Genomic DNA, 22,508 nt, shown 5'->3' with positions numbered 1-22,508 from the left:
TGCGTATTCTTTACTTGTGTACATTGATTGCCTGTTTAGTTTTATCATATAATATACATATATAGTGCTTGACATTAGATGCCCGTTCAGTATACGACCAATTCGTCCGTTGCATTTTTTGCGTTTGACGAATTCAGAAATATACTACTTTTGCTGTGGCGTACTATTGCTTTCAGTTCCCTTACTAACATTACCATTACTACCAATTGTAGCTATCCGCCCTGTGGAGCCACGTTACGTATGTCCAGTGTTACGGGGGAAACTGATGACGGAGACTACGCTACGCTAAGAGGACCACCCGGTGATCTACTACATATGGGTGGGTACGAAGATCATCTACCTCCTCCCGAGGAACTACTAGTCAACACCGACCATGCGGACGATACTTCGGAGGAAGGTAAATTACTCGCCTCAGTACGTGACGATAGCGTTACGTATGCATCCACCCGAGATCTGGAACCACCCATTACGAGAACTATGTCTCGCGAAGCATTCATACGATCACCGGAACAACTAGCAAGTCCTCTAGCCCCCGTCTTCGTTACAGTACACAATAATGAAACTCCGGTAGGACCACTTGAATACCATGCCCGTGTTGATTGTTGAGCACTAATTTCGCGTTTTATCCTTCCAGGCACCCGGTTCAACACCACGTTGCTTGCGCCGAGCCGATTCCGGTATGCCCAATGAAGCTCTAACCCCACGATCTGACACGACTTCAACTGAGAGTTCAACTTCGCCACCCGATTGTCGTGATGCTCCGTCGGAGACCTCCAGCGGGGTACACTCGGGTGAAGAGCGCGATGAAGTGGTGATCCGGCCTCGATCGGGTCCCTACAAATCCATCATCAAACCTCCGCCTCCGGCAATTCAAGAGGAACCGTTTGGTCGCACAACGAATATGAAAATGTCTAGCTTCAGCAAAGACGCATCCAGTGCGACACTTCCTCTGACGCGAGGTTCCACGGACAACCACCAGTCCTATCCTCAGTGTAGTACGATGCCACTTCCAGCTGGGTATCACAACCAACACCACCATTATCACTCGCAGTCTTCTTTCACACCACCCAATTCTTCCTCTCGACATCAGCTTCAACACACAACCCTTCCCAATGGAGTTCGCTATTCGTCCAATCAGTTCCTGAAACGAATGCCGTACATAAAAGCAGCCGAATCACCGTACGGTCATCTCGGACTGGGTAGCGGTCATCACACCTTTTCCAAACTTCTCCACGATCCTCTGGGTATGCCCAATCAATCACCACCCACACACTCTCAGTCAAGCTATTGCAGTTTCAATCCCGTTCCACCGATTCCCGAGGATCGCGATTCCGCCAATTACTCAATGATCTCCGATCAGGACCGGGAAATGTACATAAACGTAGCGCAGGTTAATTCGCTGCAACTGCAAAATTAGGTCGGCATAAATCAAACCAGCATAAATTGATAATTAAACAGATCGAGGGAAACAGTAAGTCGCGATAATGGTCCCACTACGATTGTAACTATAAATCATGTAAACATATTAGTGTAGAAAATTTGCCATTCGACGCGCCTTCTTTTAATTAAGTTTTATCGAATAAATAGGTTCTCTTTTTGAAATGAACGAAGCAGTAGGAGGGAGTCGCACAATTAGTTGTAGAAGACCGATAATTTAGTTGAATTGATACTAGGTTTGTACATTAGTTTTATCAAATCAAGCTCTACGAAACCTGTAAATATTAGAGCTATTGGAAACTATTCTACGCATTCTGTCATCAGCTGCATCGCTTTTGGACCATGGACTACGGATACCAAACCAAAAACCTACATCGTTCACATATGCGCTTGAAATCTTACTGCTTTTGCTTAGCTCACTGAAAACTTGAATTCGCGAACGCTGATATCCAAATGAGAATCACCCAAAAAGAAAAGAAGGTTTATCATTCATCGTGTAGTAGATTATAACTTTTGTAATTCGTATCCCGTTCAAATTCCATTTTTTTATTTATTCCTATCATCATCAGTCATCGAGTAAGCGACTAGTTTCTTCGAAACATGAAACTATTAACAGCGTGAGTTTCACTTATTTGGATCCATTTCAACAACCTACTTCTACAACTCGCCTATATATAGCCTTGACAACCGATTATAATCTTCCAGTGAAGTAAAATATCTGACATCACTTCCACTCTGAAGCAGTGCAGTAAACATTCATTCAATTCAATTGAAACCGAATGTGAAACACACTGACGCTCTCTCTAAACTTCACACTCTGACGCACACAACGTTCGCTGACGTACCGAACCAGTAGCATTCAGTTCTTCAATCGATTCTCTTGAAATCAAAACTCAGTTTAACCACCTTCAGTTGATCTCTTGAAGTAACAAAATATCTCTTTCAATGGCGTTAGAGCGGCCTTCAAATGAGTTTTATGTAAACATTCGAATTGGTTCCAGATAATAGATGAAAGACGAACCCGGTAACTGAAATATCAATTGCAGAATACACATAAATCAATAGTTTCCTCCTTCAGTTTTCATTTTTAATACTTTACTCCATTCATAATTCTAGTTCATTCGAACTTGCTTACTACCAAGAGTGAAGACTATGAAAGAGCTAGACCACTTTGCACTTGAAACTGAGCAAGCAAAACTTCAAACGACTAGATACGATTATTCAACTGACGATGAATTCTGGGAGCTCCACTTAAAATACACACAAAATTCCATTGAAAAAGAGCCGAGAAAATAAGCAAAAATTTTGGTTTTGCATAATGTTCCTCATCGTTATCCCCTTTTCGTTGTGTTTTGCTCCAATGCAAACGACCAGCAGTTGGATGACACAATCGCTTTTGTTTGAATATTGACGCTTAACCTTTTAAAACTAGCCAGGTACAAGAAAGATGTCAATTTTTTAGTATGATACTCATTCATACAAAACATTTCTGAAAACTTTAATTTTGAATTATTTGTGATTATGTCATAAAACTGAAAAAGCTATCAAAAATTGAAGATCATATATCCGATGGCATGTAGCAAAAACTATGTTAAATGTAACGTTAAATACAACAAGAGATACTCATGATCCAAAATTTATCACTTTCTCAGAGTGTAAATTTTTAAATCGCACCCCATAGTAACGTAATCCGTATTCACGACAAAATTGTTCGAGCCTGTATATCTGTTATCGTTGGCTAAAGGGTTATTAACAGTTATGATCCAGTCGAAATCTGCTCAGTTACCAGAACTGGTTTGAATCTGCTCGATATTGACAATGCTTTCTTGTTTCAATATATTTTAGTTTTCTTATTTCAAAACATTACTGGTAAGCATTTTGGCAGTAGGTAGAAGCTGGGCTGGATTCGCACAGCTGTAAATTAAAAATTCTGAAGAATTGAGTCATTCTCCTTTTCTATATTTAGGATTAACCATTTAAAAATTTCTAAGACTTTGCACTGTTCTTCAATGGGAATTTTTTCAAATATAATTGGCAACATAAATGTAGAATTGATTGAAATCAGTTTTGCCAGACTTAAATTTTCACAGGCCGTAATTATTTTTCTGATTAGTTTATGTTCCATTCCCTTTGATCGAAACAAACCTGTCAGAGTGAGTTTTGATGCGATGTCCTCTTACTTTGAAAGATTTCCTTTCATCAAATGCAACTAGATCTGACAGCTGACAGCACCATTAAAATGACATAAACTCTTACCAGCCTCAACCTAATTTCGGGTCGAAACTAAACAAAAATCAACTGAAGTGCATCTCCGCACTTTTAGGTAACTAGTGATGACCTTAATATTTAGATAAATATAAGATTGCCCAAAATGTTGCCATGGCAACTTGAGCAATGTTCGCTACCTATTTTTTACGATCAAGTAAAAGTTTGAGTAGACAACGACCTAATTTTGGGTAGCTGATAGAAGAGCTCGACAATGAGCGATTTCTTCTCAAAAAATAGGTAAACCCGATTTTCAGTTCATGATTAGCGTAAAGGGTGTGAACCATTTCGTGGTTAATTTTAACTTTTGGTTAAAATCTGACACTTGAGTGGTTATTTTGTGTCGAGTAGTAGTTATTTTCCACTGGAAATAATTTCAACTAAAGTATTAATATTAGAATTTTCATTGCAAGATTTTTTTCAAGTGTCGGAAACTAACCATCGATCTTTCAAAAATAACCATGCTCTCGAGTAGTGTTATTTTTGACAACATTAAAATAACCACTCGAGTGCAAGATTTCAACCAAAAGTCAAAGTTAACCGCAAAATGGTTCACAGCCTTAGTAGAAGATTCCAATTGACCAATCCACGCGCGAATGTGTTAGTGTCCTTAATACTGGTGTGAGTGTACCAAAGATACCCAAATAATTTTGTCGAGCCCCATAGGGCCAATTTTTGAAGGAATATTTGAAACGAATGCCTAGAAAACAGATAATATAATCATAAAAAAAGACTTCAACACGTAATAGAACTGATTTTATCTTGTTTCAAAAGTTCTAAATTAATGAGAACGCTTTTTTCGCAGTGTTTAATGAATGAATTTTATAAATGTTTTTCGTCAGTGTAAGATTCAACCCCGAAAATCACTTTTCTGACAGCTCAATTACAACTGCAAATTTCGATTGATTTTTCAAAAGGGCGTATAAGCAAGTGAAGTTTCTCTTTCATCACTCTCGCTTTCGATTATTGTGATGTGATTGAAAAGATTTTCTTTGATATCACTATTCTGTTTGAAAGTCGAAAGTTTCGGGTATCATTTCATGCATAGAGTTGAGTGATAAACGTGGAAACCGCTTGATAATTAATAGAAGAGAAAGTAAACAAAGAGAAACTGTCACTTGCTTATACGCCCATTTGAAAAATTAACCGAAAAATGCAAATGAGATTGGTTTGTTTCCATTAGGAAACGCCTGTATTAAACACGATTCAGACGATCAATCGGTTTCGGTAGACGTCAAGATTAATTTAATAAATTTTTAGCGGGATATTACTCACGTACCCGACTTCGAAATCTTCCGTGAACTTGACGTTGTGTCCCTTCATATGAATTGCTTAGAATTATTGTTGTTGTTCCGTAACCGTTCCATGCCTTGTGGCCACATGTGAATCGCTCTTACATATTGTTTTGTTTTAATCAGGAAATATATTCACAGACTAACAGACATGACAGTATGAGTAAATTGTTATAAAAATCATTTTTCGTGATGCACTAGTTCCACCTATATTGTACTGCGCGAACTATTTACTATCGGTACACCCCTTGTGTTACGTAAAAGTTTTTTTACTAGTTGGTTTCCCCTCGTTTGTCAACACCGATCAGCTGCTTACAGGGTTGCCTGATTTCATCAAAATATTTGATAATGAATCGTCACAATAAATTATTGGAGTACGTTGATAATATATTTAACTTTTTTAGCGATGTTGGAAAGTAAACATTTATTTTACTCAACGTTGTTCATTTAGACTATTTTTGATTGTGTTGGTAATTTTCACAATTCTGTATATAGTTTTGGCAATATGTAGGGTAACAGAGGTATTTTGGCCCACTTTAGGATTGATTTTATTTTGGCCCACTTTATAAAAATATCCACCAAATGTTGTAATATCTTTAAAAACCCCTTCCGCAATAGGTAATTTAATGTGAATAGCTTCAAATTGATGCAAAATGAGTTACTTAACATCGATAAAATCCGATGAAATCGATGAAGTTTGATAGGTGGGCCAAAATATATGAAGTGGCCAAAATACCTCTGTTACCCTAATTAATCTGTATCCTGCATGAAATTCGCATGGAGGTATACAAATCAATACATTACAGGTAATTCTGTATGAATGGCAACTCGGTTGGTAAATGAAAAAAATAAACACAGTCTAGATGACAGACAGGATGTATTTGATAGGGTAACGTGGCGCCATCATGACATATGTGAGTACTGTCCCAACTAAAGGAATATTCGAAATGACCGTTTATATGGTTAAAGAATCTAATTTGAGTGTCCTGTCTGTTAATCTGTGATATATTGGCCACCAATTATTACTAGGATTGTCGTTCTTTTTTAACCGTGCATAGAAACCTCAATATCAGTATACAATGCATCGGTGTAACGTAACAGAGACGTCAAATTCAGCTACTAGAAGTTGCATATAGGAGATCTATAATAGAACTGAAACCGTTTTAGTTTGGTTTATTCGAATGATTCTGTCAAATTTAAAACTGACATACCGTTCTATTATTGTCATTTTTGCTGCATTTGAAACACGAGCTGAAGCTGCCAGTTTTGCTGTTTATTATATTCTGATTTAAATTTTAAACCTGACTTTAACTATGCATCTAGGACTATAACAATATTGAATATGCCCCAAGGTTTGTTAATTTTTTCTACCCTGTTGCTCAAATTAAAACACTCGATGACTGCTTTCTTCGTTCTATGCAAATGGTAAAACTTTTCAGCACTGTTTTTTTTTATTTTGTATTTAATTTTCCCAAAAAAAAACTTGCTTAAAAAGCATTCCATTTAGCTTTTTTGCTTAAAAAGCATTCCATTTACGAAACATGACCACACGATCTCTCGGTTTTAAGGTTTTACTCTTACAGCATGATTCAGGACGTCGGAAACAATGTTTCCAGTAAACAACTTTGCCATGTATTATGGAGTATTATTTTAGTTACGAAAAATTACTTTTTTGAAACCGGGGTACTCGAAAAATGTTCAATTTCTCAACAAAACTGTTTCATGTTTCACAAAACTGTTTCATGTTTCACAAAACTGAATAATTTTCAAATTCATAACTTATTCAATTCATTTTTTAATTTAATATTGTTATTTTAATAAACCAAGTTGCTCAACATTTCATTTTCCATCGAAAATTAGGTTTCACTCACAATACCATTTTCACTTCTCGGTCAAATGATACCGATACATAACGTGCACTTTTCACCAACAACTAAATCCACCATACAAAAACCAAAATATAAACTAAATCAATGTAACGTGTGTGACAAATTACTGAAAAAAAAGAAAAGAAAGCATATCCTTAGAGAAAATATTGCATATCTAAAGAAAATGCACTAACAAGCAGGAACAAATAATGGCTAACAGAAAGAAAACCTAATGGAAGGGAAATTTGAGAAAAAAAATATTTATTCAGAACACACAGATTTATGCTAACCGAAGTAATACCAAGATCGAAATGTACATCTAATCTATACCGACCAGGCTATGAAAACAGAACAGGAAAAGAAATTAACATCCCCAAACTCAAGACATAGTGTATTTTAAAAGATAAATGTTAGTTTTAATTTCTGAAACATTTAAAATACAAAAACCATTTGTAAAAACCATGCCATGATCAGTGTAATGCAATAAATTCAAGACTCATTTGCAGCAAAACAGTATATATATCGTAACCACAGGACAATATAACCATGAGACAGAATTTTACACACAATTAGACCCTATTGTTTTACGGCAAGACACCAGCAGTATATTAGAGAGAGAAAGAGAGTAAAAAATAGCATCAAGCTAGAAACAGTGTCAACCAACACCATCATGTCGTGTAGGTGCGATCCCCGCGTCCACCGCTCGGGGATAGGTGTAGTTAAAATTTACAAATTTGTAAGAATGTTTTACACCGCTATACAGTAGTCCACAAATATGAATTGTACCGATGGGAGCATCAATACATAAATAAAGGCAATTTAATCGTGCGAATTATTAAAAGGCTTTCGGCAACAGTGAAATTGCTATCTGCTTCTAATTTCTATATACTTATTACTAAAAATTAAGTGGAACTAATTCGTCATATTTCAAATCTGCAAGGTCAATAGCTATGAATCGATCGAAGGATGCGATAAAACAAAGCAGAAACAATTCTGGTGTAAGATAAATAAACTAATGTCGTTTTCGTTTTTAAATTGCACTACACCGGTGTAGCGAAAGCTGCACTGAAACCGTTCGTTTTTGCCAATTGCACTACACCAGTGCTACACTTTTTCTGCACCGATACCACTGGTGTAGCACTCATCAAAAGTTTGGTGTAGCTCTGTGCAATGGAATCGTTTATTGTAGTCAATGGTTACTGTTTATGTTTTCGTCAGTTTTGTTCGTTTATGCATGCCTCAGTGTAGCACTGCACCGGTGTAGTGCAAATTAAAAACGAAAACGCCATAAATGAAATTACTAGATATTATTATTATTCTTTAGCTGAATTGATGCAGCGTCTGATCTTCTGTAAAGCTTATTCAAAATTATTTATCGGTTAGCTGTAACGAATTGGAAAATAAACGAAACTTAGTTGAAAACATCAAATAACCAATCGGCAATTTTACATTAATTGATCCTAAATTTGTCCTAACGTCGTCATCCCTGCAGATCTGCTAGTTACGATTCGTAAGGAAAGCCCAAAGACTGAATAGCTATAGCAAGTGATAATGTTATGCACAAGCTTTTTTCATATCTCACAGCACGATTTTCCTAATCGTTATAAACATTTCTCGGTTTCTATCCCGAATAGAATTTAATAATATCAAAACTAATATTTTGAGAAAAACGTACCGCTGATTTTGCCGTAAAACCATTAAATATTACAAAAACGATACTGTTCACTTCGCTTTTCTAAAATAAATTATCAGTTCCCTATTTGTAGAGTTTTTAGTTCCATCATTGTTTAACTTTGAATAGAACATTGAAGTAAAAAAAAATAAGCGTGTGATTTGTAGAGAAATTATTGTTTTTGCTTACTATTCGGGGTACTACCAAATTAGCATCAACAATTTAAACTGTACTACCTAGCAAAACGTTAAACCCAACGCTGCCTCTTAACACGGCTTTTGCAAATAGGTAACGCATATAAATTAATTCAGAATCCGTACATATATTTATTAAATGGCAAACCGTACGTTCTGACAAGCTTGTAGCATATTTAATAAAATGTCGCTATCTTTATCACTGTTTAGATCTCTAAGGAGTCTCATATATCCCAGAACCCATCATTCCAAGGCAAAACAAAAACAAAGATATAGTACATCGTGTATTTAAACCAATAAAAACCACCGCTTTAATGTAAGATATCCGCTTCATTGTGTCTTCGAAATTCCAATTCATTCCGCTACCCAATTGTCATCTGTCAGCATAACACGGTGCGTTATGATCTTTTCGACCCATAAACGACGACTTGCATAAAAATCGATAGCAAATTTCGTGCTTCAAATATAAAAAATAATTCTACGACAAAGTACATTCCATTCATTACATCCTACGTTTGACTGGATTGTAATTATGTAGTGTTCATATATGACAGTTTTAATTTTTCTCGAAAACGTTTCAGTGAACATGTGAATAAACTCAGATAACTGTCAAATGCCATTCATCCGTCTCATTTTATATCCGGTATGTCATGTTTTGGTGAAATCTGATGAAGAAAGTAGATTTTTCCCTTAACTGGCGGACACAAAAGAAAAACGTGATTTTTTCAGTGTTTCTCACATCCAACAACTTCAGTCACAGGGAGCAATCGAAATGTAATCCGCCACAGGGGGGGAACCGGCTTTTGAAGTTTGTGCTCGTCGTGCTGTCAGTCGCACAAAAGTGTACTGTCATTCTCGCCAGGACGGAAAACGCTAGCAGACTGTAAACAGTTAACCTCGTAAAATTGTAAATTTTGTAATAATTTAATAATCTTTTCGATACTAACTCTGTAATTTTCTTAAGCCACTGTTTTCTTCGGAAGCTCCAAGATGTCCATCCTAGCCTACAATGGAGGTTGTGTCGTAGCAATGAAAGGTAAGAACTGCGTCGCTATCGCCACGGACCACCGTTTCGGTGTGCAAGCTCAAACCATTGCCACAGACTTTGAGAAGGTTTTCGAAATCAATCCACACATGTACCTCGGCCTGGTTGGATTACAGACAGACATTTTGACTGTCTACCAGCGATTACTGTTCCGCAAAAACCTTTACGAAGTACGTGAAAACCGGCAACTGACTCCGGAACGATTTGCCGCGATGCTGTCAAACTTCCTGTACGAAAAACGTTTTGGGCCGTACTTTATTGAGCCGGTCATCGCTGGATTGGATCCGAAAACATTTGAACCTTTCATCTGCAACATGGACCTGATCGGATGCCCGAATCAACCGAACGATTTCGTGGTGGCCGGTACTTGTGCCGAGCAACTGTACGGTATGTGCGAAACATTGTGGAAACCAGATCTCGAACCCGACAATTTGTTCGAGGTCATCTCCCAGGCACTGATGAATGCATTCGATCGGGATGCCATCTCCGGTTGGGGTGCAACGGTATATATAGTTGAAAAGGAGAAGCTGACGGTGAAGAAACTGAAGACTCGTATGGATTAAGGAACGGGTCCTAGCGGCGTTTGTTTAAGGCTGATAGCTGTCCAAGTGAACGTGGGTTATGAGGTTGGAACAATTTTTGTATTATCAAATCGAAATTGTTTAAAATAAACTATTATAAGAATATTGTGTATTACATTTTGAGTACTATTTATATAGATTGATACCTAACTGATTTGTCCATGAAAGAATGGAAATTTTTGAATTTCTTTCCTAATTGCCAGTATCTCACGAGAATTGTAAAAAATAGACTTACGAATACAACAACGAAATGGAAAACTGAAGTTTTGTTAGTTGTATTCGTCAGCCATTTTTCCAATCTGTTTTTGTCGTTAGATATTGATAAACCTAAAACTTGTTAAAGGGGCGGGTAGGGTCTAACACTTTTGAAAAATCATTTATTATTTTCTTTCTATTTTCTGATAGTAAAACATTTCAAGAATACTCTGTGAAATTTTGAAGCCTATCGGAACAAAACTCAGCAAGTTATGGGCCTTTATCTTTGCCGAATTCATACTACGAAGAAATAAGAGCTGCGCACACAGGCCCAAGATTTCTGCTTCGATTGACTTAAAAACTTGACAAAACATTCTCGAAATGTTTCATTATAACAAAATGCAAAAGAAAAAATAAAGCTTTTTGAGAATGTAAGAGCCTACGTGCTCCCTTGAGTAATAAATTGTTTCCTTCGATTTTATAGACAATAAACTTTAAACGCGTTTTTCTCGAAAGTAGGTTTTAAAAGTCCGTGTCCTTCGTCATTCAAAAACTACTGCGCCAATTTTTTTTCAAATTTGGCACACACTTTCTACACATAAAAAACCAGACCCCAACGTTTTCCTTTTCGTTGTTTGTTACTATGTGGATGTTTTACAGCTACAAAATGGCCGATTTTTTTTGAGAAAAATCGTACTTTTGAATTTAAACAACCACCAAAAATTGAAAAATTTAAAAAAAAAATCAAACTGAAACGTTGGGGTCTTGAAAAAATTCTACTCTAACTTTGCTGCTTTGATTTCTTCACTTCGGATTAGTCTGCGCTGAGAAACAGTGGGCACCGCAAATCATGATTTTTAAGAAGCGTCCTCAACCTCTTCACCGAGTTATTTCTCAATATTTTCCCACGAAAAAATTACAAAATGTTGTTCGAATGATGTTTTTTATTATACAAAATATTTGAATTTATTTTGTTGAACGATAATTTGTTTCATCATTTAGAAAGGCAAAAACGACATGGCACATATATTGAAGTAATGTATTATCAAATTACGGAATTTACTTCATCCTAATAAATTTACTGTTTATCGCAAAGCTGGTTTCAAAACTTTCTTGAATTCTGAATCATTTTGAAAATGATTTATAGCTTATGCTTTTTCTTAATTCTACTTTATAAACCTTATTAAGCATGATCCATTTGGCTGGAATATGACCATATTGTGTGTTTAAGTAGGCTTTTGTGAAATTTAAAATTTTTATGTTCGATTTATGATGTAGAAGATTGCTACTAGTATTTATTTGAATTAAAAGTGTTAGGGGAGACCGGGGCTAGACCGGACACTTTTAGGAAATTGAAAAAAGCATCCATTTCAACTAGGTATTTACCCAAGTAATCTATACCATTATGTAGCTTGAATCTTCAGCTACAATCGCATTCTGAGATTTGGAAAATTATGTATTAGTTTCCGTAAAAAGTCGCGATGAAGTGACCAACCAAAAATCAAAAATTTCAGACACTGTGAAGCTAAACTAGACACTCTTTTGGATCAAACCGAACACGTCTTGGAAATTAGAAAAAAAAACACCTATCACACCTAGGTGTTTTGATGTTGAAACCGACTTTATTGAAAACTATTTGATTGTTTCGCTACATATAACGAACTTTTTTATTTAATTCATATCAAATCTAGTTTTAATAAGTGATAAGAAGTTGAATTGAAATATAGATATCAATATTTAACTATGTTTCAAGAATCCGTTAAGAATTTCAAGTCGAAAACTATGTGTCCGAAAGAACCTCACATTTTTGTCGGGTTTAGCCCCGCACAGACAATTCGTTTTCGAGACTCAATAATAATTTTATTTTTCATAAATTATCGAAAGCACTTAATAATCACTGGACTCAGCATGAAATGAACATTTTAAAGCATTAACCAGACCGTCATTGCAATGTACAAATTACACCGTACTAAATTGACACACCTAACTGAATTGACTCAGCGTCATCCATGATCTATCATCAGGATAGAAATAATTGCTAATAATAATCCCCCCAGGGGATCAGATTTCAACCAAAAGTTAAAATTACCCGCGAAAAGGTTCACAACCTAAATAAGCTCGCAAGAAATTTGCAGCTGTGGACAAAACAATCAATTTCTCGCATCAATTCAAGCTTAACAAGAAAAGCTTCAAACTTTACTAACAGACGAAAAAAAAAAACATAATTTTTGCAATTTTTTTAAGATCTATCGTTCAACATAATAAATTCAAAAGTTTTACATAACACAAAGCATCGTTTCGAACAACATTTTGTAATTTTTTCCTGCAAAAATGTTTTAAAATAGGCCCAGTGAAGGAGTATTTTCCAGGACGCTTCTTATGATGTTTTCGCTTGATGCCGAACCTAACCCAGTTTCCTCCCTAACTGCTGTCAAACCGTTTGTTTGAAAACACACGCAGATAAATGAAGCATGTTTAAACTAACAAAACTGTTAGTAAGTTTTTAAATTTGATTTATGATGATTTCTAACTAGAATATGATTGATTTGAACACTACGTCTTTCTTTACTATGCATTTTACTGGGTGCATTTTCAAAATTTCACGACACGGAAGTGTAACGAAATTACTCCAGATTTGATTACTTAATAACTGTTCCGCTGATGAAGTATTTTCTCTAATTCTTTCACGAAACGAATGGAAGAAGATGTTAGATTGTTGTTAATATCACGTTTATTACAAAAACATTGTTTAAATAGTGATAAAATAGGTTCAAACACGATACATTGAAATTAGCCGAATCTATAAACAGACCCTGTTGCATGTTTGCTAGCTTCAGTCTGTGATAATCCATGAACGGAGACACATCGGGTGTGCAGGCTGCCATCTACGTCAAAACAGTGGAACTACACCCAGCATTATTCAACTGGTACTTCAGTCAGTGGCAAATATGAGGTTCCGTTCCTCAAACCTAAACGCAGAAAAAACAATAACTTGTTTTTCTGTGAGCATATCTGTTGTTGGGCATACGCAGTGTAAGTTTCGCTTAAAAAACAGTGATTGCATCATCCAGCTTCTGGTCGTTTGCATTGGAGAAAAAGAAAAAACGAAAACGGAAAGGAAAAAGGAAAAAACGAAAACGAAAAGGAGAAAAAGAAAAAACGAAAACGAAAAGTGGACAACAATGGACAACAATGGAACATTATACAAAATCAACCGTTCTCATGGCTCTAAATGTTATCTGAAGAACTATTAAGATTGCTTCCTTGCAAATCGAAGGTAAAAATCAGCAGTTTAGTGCAAACCTTGAATGATTTGATTAGCTTTGTGCACGCTATGCGAAATTTACACCAAACGAATGTTAGCTATCATTTTACTGCATCGCGTTCGAGAAAAATATTCCGAACAGTTTTTATAATATAACGAACTCTACAATTATGTGCTTCTGAATGCCAGAAATGAATCCCGTACAACATTTTGATAGTTTCTTTCGTAATTTTCACTTTGAACAACCATCAAAAATTTAAAAAAAATCAAACAGAAACGTTAGGGTCTAGAAAAACTTGTACTCTATCTATGCTGCGTTCATTTGTTCACTTCTGATTAGTCTGCGCTGAGATACAGTGGACACCGCAAATCATGATTTTTAAGAAGTGTCCTCAAAAATTCCTCTTCAATATTTTTCCACGAAAAAACTACAAAATGTTGTTCGAACGATGCTTTTTATCATGCAAAACATTTGAATTCATTTTGTTGAACGATAATTCTGGAAAAAATTCGTAAAAATGATGATTTTTTTCATCGTTTAGACCCTAAAGCAGTTATTTGGAAGATATAAAAGAAATATAGCCAATCGTTTATCTTTGTGAAAGATTAGTGAAAGTTTGAACATGTCTTAATACATGCAGCCATGTCAATTGTGGAGCGCGTTATGCGTCACAGAGAGAATAAACACAAACGCAATCTTTTAAAACCGAATGGTCCTTTTCAATACTACAAATCTTAAACGATCAAACGGTATCAAATCAACTATTATTTATACACATCCCGAATGCAGTCTTACGTCAATCTCGCGATTATGTCTCTGGGATTATCTGCTCCAAGTTTTTCCCTTCAATATCAACAATGTTCTCAGTTTGATTTGAATCAAAATTATTGTTAAAATAAACTAACTATTTATTACATGTCAACCAAAGTTGAGTTGATGTTATCGACTATTCTATCAATTCTGCTATACCTTTATATCAAGTAAAAATTTGGTTCAATTTATCTATGATCTTATTTGTGTTATGATACAACAAAGATTGCCATTTAAATTGAGTATTAAGTTTATGTCTTACAGACAAAAGTAATTTTTTTCCGCGTGAATAAACAGCGTTTTTTCTCTCACGGATAAAGTTTGTGCGCGTTTTGAAAGTAAAATTTGATATGCTTCTTTCATTCCATAAGGGGTTTTAATCAATCCAAGCGTATGTATTGATTTATTTATTATTTGATTGCAGAGATCTTGACCGGACTGATGAAGCACCGAAACCTTGGATACTAATTAAAATACCTGGGCTTCATTGTGGTTCGTGAATAATTTTTAAGAATTGGAAAACGAGCACAAATCGAAATAAAGTAGTATCAAAAATTAACTTGCAAATTAATTTAAAGAAAACCATTTCATTCTTAAAAACAAACAAAATATGTGATTATAACAAACAAAAGCGTTAGTTGAAATAGCTAAATTTAAATTCATTTATTTCAACTAGAAAATTTACTGTGAAATTGTTTGAATTTACTGTAAAATTGTTTGACAAGAACTGTCAATTTCAAACGCAAGTAAATATGTAAAATATTTGTTATTATTTATCAAAATATTGATTGAAACAAACTAATCCACTGAGAACAATTAATCATCATGTTTTGTAGTTTCAAGTAGCAATATTTGCAATATCAACCCATATTTTCTTTTGTCTCTATTTCGTTAAAAAATCGGTGTGTTAGACCCAAATTTGGTTATTTTTACAATATTTTTCGCTACGTGTACCCAAGTAACCATACGCATTATATCACTGAACATTTACAACTCTATTTTAACATTGTTAATGTATAATTACACTAATCCTGCATACTTTAAAGTAATGTGCATTAAATTTGCATTCAAAATGTAGCTGAGCATTATTTTACAACAACCTTCTGCCGTGCTGTATATCGACATTGGATGCTATATTTTGGAGCAACGAAAATTTAATAATAACTATAAAAGTAATAATCCTATAAGAGTCTAAAAATCGCCCTTTTCAGCTTTATAATAGCATTGTAAAAACATGTATAACTCCGCTACATTTAATTAAATTTTAGGCGAATTTTAAAGCAGAATTTATGTAAAGTTATAATGCGTCGTGCTTATTTGGGTAGTTTCGAACCTAGTTTCAACGTTGTTGAATTGAGAATCGAGTCAGTTTCGAACCGGGTTTTTATACCAGGTTTCCTCAAACCCCCGTTACTAAGTGCGAATTTAACACAGGTCAGTTTCAGTTTGCTGAATCGAAAAAGACATTAGTCCACTGCATCTTAACACAGACTAATCAGAAATCAACGAATCAAAGCAGCATAGTTATAGTAGATGTTTTTATAGACCACAACGTTCCTGTTTGCTTTTTATTTAATTTTTTAAATATTTGGTGCTTGTTTAAGGGCTGAGGCCAGTAGGTCGCGTACGCCATCTTGATGAGATCAAAATCGGAACTTCAAAATCAGCTGAATGCAACGTAAACAAATAAACAGTAATGCATTTGTTTAACGCGTTTACCTTGTTTAGTGCACGAAAATTAGTGAATTTTGTGTCGACTCTCTTGTCGGTTTACCTAAAATACAGACAGTGTATTATTCATTATTATTGGGCTGGGTGACCAGAAAAGTTTCGATATTTTCGGTTACAAGTTTGCATAAAATGTGTCTGCATCCAATAAAGCAACCGCTTGTTTGGCAGCCTTGTTGAGCCGATGTTTTTTATTTTTTTTTTTTTTTTTTTTTTTTTTTTTTTTTTGTTTTTAAATAACTATTTATTGAAATATGAGTTAAAATTAAATTATTAAGATTTAAATTGGGTGTTCAGCCACAAGTGGTGACTTTTCAGCCCTGTTATATATATATGATTTGGTTATTACCATGAAGACATCATTTGCTTCCGCAATTCTGAGATTTTTGTGTAGGGAAAATTCTAAACCTACTTGTATTGTGTAATGGGGAAAAGGAACTTATATACTAACTTACTAACTAATACAGAGAGCGAATCGATTCAATTGAAGATTGCATCGATTTTTGTCGGAATTTGCTTATAATATTATGTGACATTACATCTAATGGTTCTATATTTGTGAGTCTGTGTAACTCATTTGTACTAAACCAGGGAGGACGCTTCAGAATCATTTTCAGAATTTTATTCTGAATCCTTTGAAGCGTTTTCTTCCTGGTGGAACAACAGCTTGACCAAATTGGTACCGCATAAAGCATGGCTGGTCTGAAAATTTGTTTATAAATTAACAATTTGTTTTTTAGACAGAGCTTAGAATTTCTGTTTATAAGAGGACATAAACATTTAATATATTTATTACACTTTGCCTGGATTCCTTCAATGTGATCCTTGAAAGTGAGCTTTTTGTCATACGTTAAACCTAAGTATTTAGCTTGATCAGACCATGTCAATTCCAAGCCATTCAATTTGAGAATGTGATTATTGTTTGGTTTAAGAAAAGAAGCTCTTGGCTTGTGAGGAAAGATAATTAATTGCGTTTTTGCTGCATTTGGTTTAATTTTCCATTTTGACAGATAATCACTGAAAATATTTAAACTTCTTTGTAGGCGACTGCAGATCACTCTTAGATTTCTACCTGTGGCTAACAGACTTGTGTCGTCACAGAATAGCGATTTCTGACAACCAACGGGTAGATTTGGAAGATCAGAAGTGAAAATATTATACAAGATTGGAGCTACACTCGAACCCTGCGGAACACCGGCTCGTACGGGTAGCAATTCAGATTTACAATTCTGATAGCTAACCTGAAGAGTACGATCAGTTAAATAATTTTGAATCATTTTGATCAAATAAATAGGAAACTGGAAATCAGACATTTTTGCTATTAAACCTTTGTGCCAAACACTGTCGAATGCTTTTTCTATGTCTAGAAGAGCAACTCCAGTGGATAACCCAGAAGATTTATTTGATTTTATCATGTTCGTTACTCTGACAAGTTGATGAGTAGTTGAATGTTCATGACGAAATCCAAACTGCTCTGGTAAAAAAATTGAATTCTCATTTATATGAGTCATCATTCTTAACAAGATAATTTTTTCAAAAAGTTTACTGATAGAAGAAAGTAAACTAATTGGGCGATAACTTGATGTTTCTGCTGGGTTTTTATCAGGTTTTAGGATAGGAATTACTTTAGCGTTTTTCCATCTTTTTGGGAAGTAAGCTAATGAAAAACACTTGTTGAAAATTTTAACCAGGAGTCTCAAGGCAACATCGGGAAGATTTTTAATAAGAATATTAAAAATTCCATCATTACCAGGAGCCTTCATGTTTTTGAGTTTCCTAATAATTGATTTAATTTCATCAAAATTCGTCTCAATAATGTCATCGTGTGATAACACTTGGGTTGAAATATGATCATACTTCAGTGAGACTTCATTTTCAATAGGACTCACAACGTTTAAATTAAAATTGTGGACACTCTCGAACTGCTGAGCTAGCTTTTGAGCTTTTTCACCATTTGTAAGAAGTATTTGATTTCCTTCCTTGAGAGCAGGAATTGGTTTCTGAGGTTTCTTAAGAACCTTAGAAAGTTTCCAGAAAGGTTTAGAATATGGTTTAATTTGTTCAACTTCTTTAGCGAAATTTTCATTTCGCAAAAGAGTAAATCTATGTTTAATTTCTTTTTGTAAATCCTTAACTATGTTTTTCATAGCAGGATCACGAGAACGTTGATATTGTCGTCGACGAACATTCTTCAACCGAATGAGCAGTTGAAGATAGTCATCGATGATAGGAGAATTTAATTTAGTTTGAGCTTTGGGAACTGAAAGATTTCTAGCTTCGATAATATAATGATTCAAATTATCAATTGCTGTGTCGATGTCCGCAGAATTTTCTAAAATAGTTTCATGATCCACATGATTTTCAATGTGAGATCTGTAATCCAACCAATTAGCTCTATGATAGTTGAAAATAGAACTAATTGGATTAATTATAGCTTCGTTGGAAAGTCTGAATGTTACAGGAAGATGATATGAGTCAAAATCAGCATGAGTAATCGGTTCACTACAAATGTGACTTTGATCTGTTAGAACCAGATCAATTGTAGACGGGTTTTTCACGGAAGAGAAACAAGTAGGATTACTGGGATGAAGAACTGTAAAGTAACCAGCTGAGAGTTGATTATGAAGTATTTTACCATTACTGTTATTTTGCCTACAATTCCACTGGACATGCTTAGCATTTAAGTCCCCTATTACGAAAAATTTCGATCGATATCTTGTAAGTTTTTGCAAATCGCCTTTAAAGAAATTTAATTGTTCGCCGGTGCATTGGAATGGCAAATATGCTCCAGCGATGAAATAAATTCCATGAATGGTTTCAACTTCGATTCCCAAGCTTTCAATAACTTTAGTATTGAAAGAAGGTAAAATTCGATGTTTAATTTGCCGTTGGACAAAAATGGCAACTCCACCACCAATTCCAGTAAACCTGTCAAATCGATGAACCACATAATGTGGATTACTTTTCAATTTTACATTTGGTTTAAGAAAAGTTTCTGTCACAATGGCAATATGAATTTTGTGAACTTTGAGAAAATTATAAAATTCATCTTCACTCGATTTCAAAGATCGAGCATTCCAATTTAAAATATTCAAATAATTATTTAACATCACTGTTAAATTTTAAATTCATTATAATATTATTTGCAAATTTCCATCCGATTTGAAATGCTTCAAAAAGTGATGAAGTCGAATTCATTTGGATGATCATTTGAAAAAGTTGATCTTGTAGGTAGATCATTTTATTTTCAGTTATATCGCCTAAATCGACTTCATTTAAAGAAGCGAATGGCATTGAAGGAATATTTGTAGGTAGACTGCCATTAGAAGAAGATGATTTGGCCGGTCTACCTATTAATAAATTGTTTTCGTTAGAAGAAGAACTGCAAGGCGGTCCTGTGTTTTGATTATTTACATTAGAAGAAATAGGAGATAGATTTCTACCTAATATACCAGCATAACTGACATTAGAAGAAGATGATGACGAGGTCGATCTACCTGTCAATAAATTGTTTTCGTTAGAAGACGAATTGGCAGGTGCCTTAGAAGAATTTTCAGGTATGTTCTGTAAATTTAAGGTCGTTGATTTGACTTGTTGTCTAAGCGAACGAGCGTTTAAAATTTTTTCCCTGACAGGACATTTCAAATAATTGGATTTATGATTTCCATTGCAATTTGAACATGAAAATTTATCAGTGGTTTCATTCATTGGACAAACGTCTTTCGAATGCGATTTACCACAATTCAAACACCGTATATCCATATGACAATTTTTGGTTCCATGGCCGAAGCCTTGGCAACGACGACATTGCGTTAAGTTTGCAATACGATTATGCCGTTTATAATGTTCCCAATGAATTTTCATGTGGGAAATGAAACGTACTTTTTCTAAAGTTTTCAAATTGTTTACATCACTTCGATTGAAGTGTATTAGGTAAAGTTCATGGGAAATTCCAGAGCGTGGTTTAGAAGTACCATTCGCTCTTTTTTTCATAAGTATTACTTGGGAAGGGGCAAAACCAAGCAATTCTTTTATTTCATTTTTAATTTCATCAATACTTTGATCATTTGATAATCCTTTCAAGACAGCCTTGAAGGGTCTGTCTGATTTTATATCATATGAATAAAATTTATGAAGTTTTTCGGACAAATATCGAATAAGACGTTCGTAATCTTCCAATCCATCCACCAAGACTCGACATTCTCCTCTTCGTCCGATTTGAAATGAGACTTTTACTTCCGGGAGAAAAGTAGAAAGCTCAGTACGGAATGCTTTGAAGTCGGAAATCATCACCGTCACTGGTGGCATAGATTGATGTTTCTTCCCAGAACGACAAGCGTCCATTTTGGGAATTTTTGAAGAATTTTCTTCTATGTCGCTACAATCGGATTCAGGAAGAATCTCGTAAATATTGTTAGACGGCATAGGATCAACGGAAGGGAAATCCGTCCGTTGTCTTTTATTTTTACATTCAGATTCTATAAGATCGTGAATGTTATTAGAAAAATGTTGAATAACGGATTGTGATTTATTCCGTATTGAATTATTTTTAGCCTTAGGCTTGTTGCCTTTCCGGTTGGACGCAGGCATTTTTGAAATTAATGAAATTTTAAATTAAATTAACTAGGCTAAATTAGTCTTCGATTAGACTCCTAGCTAGCCTTAAAAAAGGCTGATTAATTTCTTAGTCACTCTAATATCACTCTTTGTATCACTTAGTCACTCTAATATCACTCTTTGTATCACTTAGTCACTTAGTTAGTGATTCAGGTAGCCTTGAAAAAGACTGAAGCCTTGAATCAATGAAACTCTAGGTAGCCAGAAAAAAATTCCAGGAGCCAAGAGCTATACGCGTGCGGTGCGAACGACTGTTCAACACCGACTGATTGAGCCGATGTTATTTTTCTCTCTCATGTTTCGTTACGTTACCAGGAAACTGGAGTAGAAAAACCGGCGCCGCTATAGAAATCGACTTACCTTCACAAAAATAACATTCACTTAATTTTTATCGCGACAATATATATGTTTTTGTGCACTAATCGCATCTGAATTAACTTATTGTCAGGATACATTTTTGATCCATGCTTTTGAAGGCGAGATATTCAATGAACAAGTTGAAAGACGGCGTTTTCAGCTATGCAATTCTTCCTTCAGAAAAAAGACTTTCCCGACCGCTAAAATCAATGAACCAAATTTTCACAGCATACTCTAAACTAATTTTCTAAGAAATTGTCAGTTGGGTTTTTTGATATTCGTTACCGTTCCTGAGAAAATCAGATTAGAAGCGTGAAAATAGCCCTCTAAATCACACTGACCTCAGCCCTTAAAGTCAAAACTACGGGTTTTCATGTCAAAATCCGCAATTTTGTAACTGTAAAACTAAAGTAACGAAAAAGTAAACGTTGGGGTCTGGTAAAAAGTGTTTGCAAAATTTGAAAAGAATGGTAAAGTAATTTTCCAGTAAAGACGGACAGTTAAAGTTTATTGTCTATAAAATCGAAGGAAACATTTTATTTTTCTAGAGGGCGCATAGGGTCCAACACTTTCGAAAATCATATATTTTCTTTGCATTTTATTACAAAAAAAAAACCTTTTCAAGAATGTACGGCAAATTTTCAAGTCAATCCAAGCAGAACTCTTGGGCCTGTGCGCCGAGCTCTTGTCTGTTCGCAGTATTAGATAAGGAAAGATAAAGGGCCATAACTTCCAGAGTTTTGTTCCGATAGGCTTGAAAGTTTGTCAAAATATTCTATTAGAAAAAATACAAAAAAAAAATGAATTCGGAAACCCGCTCGATAAAAGCTTTGGCGAATAACTTGTAAAATGTAGGAAAATATTTGGTTATCTGCAACATCAGAGCAGCACCTAATCTGCCAAATGGTTGTCAGATTCGCATGCTCGATACAATGCAGATTTAATTCACAGTCTGTCATTTTAAAACGGATATCCATCACAAATTTGCTTTACGTTTCGTCTTCGACATATCAGTGCATAACAGCTTAAACTGCACTGCAGATCAGTTTTGAATAAAAATTTACTTCGTGCGTGTGCAGTGATCGATTTGAGCCGACAATAGGGACCGCATTGGTGCATTTTCATGTTGCAGCTGGAGCGTGACTTGAAACTGCAGAGCGAGAGAGGTAAAGTGAGAAACC

The 22,508-nt window shown here is 35.0% G+C and overlaps 2 protein-coding genes across 4 annotated transcripts in view; both read left to right on the top strand.

Annotated features, from left to right (window-relative positions):
* LOC131427989 (protein tincar) overlaps window positions 1-9,048 on the top strand; it is a 420,815-nt gene extending 411,767 nt beyond the window's left edge. For all 3 annotated transcript variants that reach the window (XM_058591611.1, XM_058591610.1, XM_058591609.1), the window contains 2 exons: window positions 213-567; window positions 635-9,048. In XM_058591611.1, the coding sequence (XP_058447594.1) occupies window positions 213-567; window positions 635-1,417 (1,138 nt within the window). In that variant the 3' untranslated portion in view covers window positions 1,418-9,048. The remainder of the gene's footprint in view (window positions 1-212; window positions 568-634) is intronic.
* Window positions 9,049-9,536: 488 nt separating this feature from the next.
* On the top strand, window positions 9,537-10,457 carry LOC131432242 (proteasome subunit beta type-3). The gene is made up of 2 exons (XM_058598385.1): window positions 9,537-9,635; window positions 9,693-10,457. Exon 2 carries the CDS (start codon window positions 9,719-9,721, stop codon window positions 10,334-10,336), a length of 618 nt encoding a protein of 205 aa, XP_058454368.1. The 5' UTR covers window positions 9,537-9,635; window positions 9,693-9,718; the 3' UTR covers window positions 10,337-10,457.
* Window positions 10,458-22,508: the final 12,051 nt, after the last annotated feature.

The sequence above is a fragment of the Malaya genurostris genome, chromosome 2 (assembly GCF_030247185.1).
Source record: "Malaya genurostris strain Urasoe2022 chromosome 2, Malgen_1.1, whole genome shotgun sequence".
Classification (NCBI taxonomy): Eukaryota; Metazoa; Arthropoda; class Insecta; order Diptera; family Culicidae; genus Malaya; species Malaya genurostris.
Note: the sequence above shows the minus strand (reverse complement) of the source record. Positions and strands in the feature narration are given on the sequence as shown.

Coding starts and splice junctions, on each gene's coding strand:
- LOC131432242 (XM_058598385.1), top strand. CDS start 9,719: ATGTCCATCCTAGCCTACAATGGAGGTTGTGTCGTAGCAATGAAAGGT.